At 37.9% G+C, this 7,500-nt stretch overlaps 1 protein-coding gene across 1 annotated transcript in view; it reads right to left on the bottom strand.

Moving 5' to 3' along the window:
- Nucleotides 1–7,500, bottom strand: part of LOC135106665 (uncharacterized) — a 29,754-nt gene that overhangs the window by 19,723 nt on the left and 2,531 nt on the right. Inside the window, exons 3-5 of the mRNA XM_064015961.1 lie at nucleotides 7,131–7,211; nucleotides 6,749–6,899; nucleotides 6,124–6,197 (exon numbers count right to left, since the gene is read on the bottom strand). Coding sequence (XP_063872031.1) covers nucleotides 6,124–6,197; nucleotides 6,749–6,814 — 140 coding nt within the window. The 5' untranslated portion in view covers nucleotides 6,815–6,899; nucleotides 7,131–7,211. The remainder of the gene's footprint in view (nucleotides 1–6,123; nucleotides 6,198–6,748; nucleotides 6,900–7,130; nucleotides 7,212–7,500) is intronic.

Raw genomic sequence — 7,500 nt, 5'->3', positions numbered from 1 at the left:
GTTAAATTAGATTAGATTAAGTTAGGTTAGGTTAGGTTAAATTAAATCAGGTAAGGTTTGGTTTGGTTAAGTAAGGTCTGGTTAGGTTAGATTAGGTCAAATTTGGTTAGGTTAGGCTTGGTTAAATTAAATAAGGTTTGGTTAGATTAGGTTAGGTTAGGTAAGGTCTGCTTAGGTTAAAATAGGTTAAGTTAGGTTAGGTAAGGCTTGGTTAGGTAAGAATAAGTTTGATTTGGTTAGATAAGGTCTGGTTAGGTTAGATTAGATTAAGTTAGGTTAGGTTAGGCATGGTTAGATTAAATAAGGTTTGTTTACGTTAAATTAAATCAGGTAAGGTTTGGTTAAGTTAGATTAGGTTAAATTAGATTAGGTTAGGCTTGGTTAGGTTGAATAATGTTCAGTTAGGTTAGATTAAGTTAAGTGAAATCTTGTAAGGTCTGGTTAGGTAAGGTTTGGTTAGGTTAGATTAGGTTAAATTAAATCAGGTGAGGTTTGGTTAGGTTAGGTATAGTTTAGTTAGGTTAGGTTAGGTTAACGTAAGCAAAATGTGCATCTGCTCTACTGAGTAATATTGCTACAAATTACTGTGTAACATCTCTGTAGGAGTGTGTATGGGGTCTTTGGATGCACATAGGTGATGGGAGGGTTTAAAGAAGCCTATTGTGTGACCTCTAAGACCCTGGTGTGTGTGTGTGTGTGTGTGTGTGTGTGTGTGTGTGTGTGTGTGTGTGTGTGTGTGTGTGTGTGTGTGTGTGTGTGTGTGCTCCCGTGACACGTTCAGTAACCCACAAGAGATGGTTACGTCAAGAAGTAATATTATATTAAGCCTTGCAGAGCGACTACATGGGAGCCAGGATTTGCGGCACTATGGCACCGAAGGACAGAGCAGAATATTCAGACAACGATGTGACCAGCCGGCCCACGAGTAGGCCTAGGAAGTGTCTGGTCACCTCCCGTGCCTGCTTGTGTTGTGGACTCAAGAAAATACAATATGTTTTTTTTTTTTCTTACCCTGTTCTATGTGACTGTTGATCCACATTGAGGTAGACGTGCTCAGGATTCCAGACACAACCCCTGATGCTCGCTACCCCTCCTTCAACGGTTATCTGAAAATTAATCAGTTTGTTTAACAGGGTTCAGATACACAGGCTAGCGCATCAACACTTTACTGCGTCCCTGAGTCAACTGCCGGGTATGTGTAGAGATGCATGGTGCCAGAATCGCCAGCTTAGTTTTTTATATATAATGAATAAATAAATAAATAAATAAATAAATAAAAAGGTCATGTCTCTATTTTGTACGGGTGACTCAAGAAACTGATAATTCCTTATAATTAAGTATACAAGTGTTGATGACACAGCCTTAACACAAAGTACTCATTTTTTTTTTTTGTTATCCTTTCAATGAGGCAAGGAAGTGTACAGGTCCATACTATTAAATCTGAACCGCAATCAACACAAAAGATTTCAACGCCAGCCTACACACCCACACGGCACCCCACATAGGCCTACCTTCCTGCCTACTACCTGCTTCATCCAATATGCTACAGAATATTTACCAATACCAACAATATTCAACAGAACTGTGCAGCAAATATGTGGTTGAATATTTGGTGTTAATTAAAAAGACACACATCAATAGCACTTTGAGGTGTACTAAGCTTGTGACACGTTTATTGTCCACCACAAGTACACCACTTCTATAACTTCTATAACCCTACTGAACACACTAATACACACATATATATCACAACAGAACAGTGAGCCAGTAATAACAAAATTGGTACATACCTTCTGTGTCCTCTGCCAAGGTCTTCCTCACTCTGAATGTTCCAGGCAACGTCACCTCTTCCTGCCAGGGTTCGGTCACCAACACAGTCATCTGGAAGGCAAAAATGAGATGAATAATATAACTTTGGGGGCCACCACTAAATCTGCTATTAATATATCTATATTATTTCTATCTTTTTAATTTAATGAGAAGGGTCACCTGGTCTGCTAATCTGTAAACACAACACACAAGGCAGCTGGACAATGTACCTCCCCATTTCACCTATACAGACACCTCTTACAAGCTTGGGGGTCACCACTAAGTCTGCCATTAACATATCGGTAAATTTATAGTTTAAGCCAATGTCCCCAATCTCTAACCTAACCTAACCTAACCAATCTCTAACCTAACCTAACCTAACGTAGTGTGTAATGGCTTAAACTACAATGAAACCAACATATCTATATTATTTCTATCTCTTTAATCTGCTGACCTAACTAAACTAACCTTGCTTCCCCAAAATGCAGATAAACCTTTAAAATTTACCATCAGACATTATATAATCGCATTTATCCACAGTTCAAATTACAGTAAGACCGATTTTAATGAGAAGGGTCACCTGGTCACCTACTCTGTAAACACAACACACTGGGCAGCTGGATGGAGCACTAGTAGTTATATAGGACCAGGAAAATTCTGAAGGCACGCCACTTAAATATTTAGCAATGCAGAAAAAGTTGTATTAAGATGAGCACTTTTCAGATTGAGACGAAAATTCAGTAATATTGATGTTTTCTGCATTCTAGAGAGAGTTTTAAGGGTAAGATAAGTTATAATAAGCCAACAGCAAGGAAAAAAAGGGATGGTGTTTTATTAGCGATAAATTTGTTTGTGCCCAGAAAATTATGTAAGTAAGATGGTTTTAGTACTCACCAAACACTGGAGTCAAAAACAATTCCATATTTTCACCTCTCCCCAAGTCTCTCGGTACATATCTGCACTCATCTATCGCTCAAATTAATCTGTGTTTATATATTAACAGTTACTGATAGTAAAATCCAAGTGACGAAGTGTTACAGCGTTAAGAAAGACGTATAAATAACCAAGACATTCCTGCTTGCCTTCTAAATTGAATGGCCGGTCTGGTGTATAAACAACAGACACTTTCTCTCCTTCGCCTCAATAAAAACAAAAGAGCATCGGTTCTTGGAAAAATTAAGGTTTGAATACTATATGATACACGATTGGAACCCTCTATACTAACATAAGAGTTTTTAAGAGTTTATTTTTTACTTTTCTTCTTTGAACTTTAAAACCGCCAATTTTGCTGTCATTTCTATATGGTCTTTGATATAATTATATAATGTGAAGAAAATAAGAATATAGGGAAAGTTGTAGGCAGCCATTAGCCCATAAACATGACAATCCCTGTATGAAATATGCCTGCCTATTTCCACTCGTTATCTCCTTCTACAAGTATTAGTTTATTTAGTTAACCATAGAACCAAGTTATAAAACATTCTTTGTCCACATTTTCTATGCTATTTATAATTCTGTAGGTGTTTATTAACTCTCTCTCTCTCTCTCTCTCTCTCTCTCTCTCTCTCTCTCTCTCTCTCTCCTATTTTCAAGGATATGAGTTTCCAACATCCTAATCTCTCTTCATAGAGATGTTTTTTTTTTTTTTCAACTCTGGGACATTCTTAATGACTGTTCTTTGTACTCTTTCTAATTTTATAATATTCTAATTTTATAATATTCCTCTTTATATGAGACCACATCACTGCCACTTATTCCAATCTTGGTCTTATCATGGAAATCAACAACTTTTTTTTATCATTCCTTCATCTAAATATGAGAATGCCATTCTTATTCTTTTTTTAACAAATTCATCGTCTCTCCAGTAATTTTATTAGTGTGTCTGTCTGGAGTCAAAGTAACTCGCATCTTGTTCAATCACCATGATGCACAGTTGCCATGATGAACTGCACACTGGAATTAATCAGGTTTCTTGTCACTTTTTAACTGGAAAAATGCATTTGAGAACCCACACAGGTTTTTCAAATGTGTTTTTTACGTTTATAGTGACAGATTAAAACGATTTCTGCATTTTTAACAGAAGAAATGCATTTGAGAATCCATACAGGTTTTTCATATGTTTTTTACGGTTCTATTGACAGATTAATATGATTTATGTATTTCTAAAAGGATAAATGCATCTGAGAACCAGGCTAATCATCTTTGTGGCATTTAAAAGAAGCGCTTCAGAGGACATAGCTATAAATAGTAATTTTATTTATTTATTTATTTTATTTTTTTCCTGTCATTGGCATTAATATATTAGAGCTGGTCTGTTTGCTGGCTTGAGTAAGTAAAGTTATATATTGTGTTTTGAGTTTTATTTAAAATATCGATGTTTTTCTCTTTAATTTGTTGTTAATGTTTTTTTTAAATGCTTGGCAAGTCTCTCTCTCTCTCTCTCTCTCTCTCTCTCCTACGATCGTCCGAGGACAGTAGATGATTAACACATTCACAGTCTACCAATCTGTGTTAAAATCTAAACACTTTTGAGGCAGAGAATTTTATTAATGTATTTATTGTTACAAATTACAACTTAAAACGATAAATAAAGAATTTGAGTAGGTGTTTCAAAGAGTTTTAACAAATTGCTTGGTGGTGGTGGTGGTGGTAGTGGTGGTAGAACAAAACTTAAATATCTTTCTCTCTCTCTCTCTGTGTGTGTGTGTGTGTGTGTGTGTGTGTGTGTGTGTGTGTGTGTGTGTGTGATTATTGTGGAAGTTACTGGGTTTTCATGATTTCAGTGACAGTTTAAGAGAGAGAGAGAGAGAGAGAGAGAGAGAGAGAGAGAGAGAGAGAGAGAGAGAGAGAGAGAGAGAGAGAGAGAGAGAGAGAGAGAGAGAGAGAGAGAAACTTTGAGGACCTGATTAATGTGGCCTTTGAAAAAAATAAATAAATAAATAAAAGTCCAGGGACACACACACACACACACACACACACACACACACACACACACACACACACACACACACACACACACACACACACACCTGTAGGGCATATCAAGGTGACAGTCAGTTCTTGTCAGTATCTTGAAGTCAGCAGTGTTCCATTGAGAACCCTTTGAGTCTGGAAGAAAAACAAACTCATTAATTAAACTCCCACCATTACTGACAACTTCATACTAATTACAGACACACGGAACAAGATAACAGTGTCAGTTTATGGGCACGAACACACAGAGGAGAGGTGGAGAGTGTCAGGAGAACAGGAACAGCTGACAGAATAATGGACACACTGAAAAAACAAGCTTGTAATGGGTGTCAGTCTGCAAGGCTTACAAAAACAACCTTTGCAGAATATTAAGGAATGGTGGTCACCCAAAAAAACATACTCTCTCTCTCTCTCTCTCTCTCTGGGTGTTAACTTATCAGAGAGAGAGAGAGAGAGAGAGAGAGAGAGAGAGAGAGAGAGAGAGAGAGAGAGAGAGAGAGAGAGAGAGAGAGAGAGAGAGAGAGAGAGAGAGAGAGAGAGAGAGAGAGAGAGAGAGAGAGAGAGATGGTTATGTTAGGTAATACTTAGTTACATAGATTGAGATAGAGAGATAGATAAATGGTTGAACAGATAGTTAAATAGACTGAGAGATAGAGAGATACATAGTTAGATTAGGTAAATATAGACATTGAGAGATAAGCAGAGATAGGCCTAGTTAGGTTAGGTCCAGCAGATACTTAGATAAACGGGTAGACTGAGAGATTAATAGATAGACAAAATAATATAGATAAATAAGCACAGCCTGCAAAACTATCACTAACATTATGAATAACCCCTTGAACACCCTAACAATTAAAAAAAAATCATTAAAATACCACAAATGAGGCAATTAGACATTCAACAAACAAATTCTTCTATCTGTCTATGTCTAAACTTTGTAAAAATAAAAAAAGACTTTAAATATGTGTGGCCAGCTGTAGTAGTAGTAGTAGTAGTAGTAGTAGTAGTAGTAGTAGTAGTAGTAGTAGTAGTAGTAGTAGTAGTAGTAGTAGTAGTAGTAGTAGCAGCAGCAGCCTTTCCACTAGGGATTGAGAGAGCTATTAAGGTGAAAGATAGGTGTCTGATTCACCTGATGTCACCTGGAAGGCTATGAACAACAACAGAAAAATCACTGGAATACACAGACAGACAGACAGACAGACAGACAGACAGACCAATGACAGAAAGAGACAGACAGATGGACACAAACTAAACAGATAGATAGATAGTGAAATGACCACACAAAACACACACACACACACACACACACACACACACACACACACACACACACACACACACCTGTTGAACACAGTAAGATGCCAGCCAGTTCTTGTCAGTATCTGATCCTCAACACTCTTGAGAATCCTTTGAACCTGAGAAAAGAGAAACACTCATTAATTAAATGCCCACCATCACTGACCATTCCATACTAATTAAATACACAAAAAACAAGATAATACTAATAATTTATGAGTACAGAGACAACAGGTGGAGAGTCTGAGGTGAGGAACAGCTGAGAATAATAGATGCACTGAAAGTCAACCTTGTAATTGTGAATAAGGCACTTTTGATTGTGAACGAGGAAGGTTTAGATACAAACACTGTGAAAAAAGCTTCTCTCTCTCTCTCTCTCTCTCTCTCTCTCTCTCTCTCTCTCTCTCTCTCTCTCTCAGCCTACTTCTGTGAGGGAGGGAAAAGGCCATCAGGGGGATGATTCTGTAGTATTTTTGGTGTTTTGGAGATAGTCTAGGTAGTGAGGAAGAGTTGAGATGTAGAAATTAATGAATCACAAAGAAAAAGCATCAATATATTCAGATTAATCAAGAGTGATACAAGACATCCACCACTATAATATCACCAGTAGGCAAGACATTCACTGTGATGATGACACAAACCACAAGGTCTACAGCAATGTGGCACTAACCCATGTCAGCTTGAAGGCAGAGTCTGTAGCAAGCTTCACTTCAAAGGCAGGAACTTGTGGTGCCATTGCAGGTGTCTTGTTAAACTGTCCCCTGGTGTTCTTGGCAAATATGCAACACTTCTTCAGGTATTTCCTCTCCTCCCACCTGCATCTAACAATGAGTTGAGAGGTGATAAATATATAAATACACAAACAAAAAGATAAAACCATAGATTAGGGCAGCAGATTAGGCTGGTGTAGACTGGTGATGACATCTCAAGAGACAATATGATGACATGTAGACAGACTGACAGTATTGGCAACACTGAATTGCAACTGGTGTTTCGGGTGTTTCGGGGTGTTCTGACGTGTCACAAGGGCGCCAGAAGTATTTGGTAATTACCTGCGGGTCGATGGCAGCCTGCAGTCATCACCGCTAATCCTTCCTGCATTTCTGAAGCTTTCCCTACTCAAATTCCACCTCCTGAAATGATTCGGTTAGGTTACATTAGGCTGTGTCTGTAATAAGGGACCACACCTGTACATGAGGTCTGATCACTGCCAAATATAACTAATGTTTCTTCAACACTTTCACTTTTAATAATATTTCATGAACAGCAGTGAAAGAAAAAACATTAAGAGGAGGAGGAGGAGGAGGAGGAGGAGGAATAAGACATACAAGGAAACAGGAATAATAGAAGGAATACAAGGGGGAGGAGAAGGAGGAGGAAGAGTAACAGGTGATAGACTGAGTAAGAGGAGGAGGAGGAGGA

The sequence above is a fragment of the Scylla paramamosain genome, chromosome 1 (assembly GCF_035594125.1).
Source record: "Scylla paramamosain isolate STU-SP2022 chromosome 1, ASM3559412v1, whole genome shotgun sequence".
NCBI lineage: Eukaryota > Metazoa > Arthropoda > Malacostraca > Decapoda > Portunidae > Scylla > Scylla paramamosain.
Note: the sequence above shows the minus strand (reverse complement) of the source record. Positions and strands in the feature narration are given on the sequence as shown.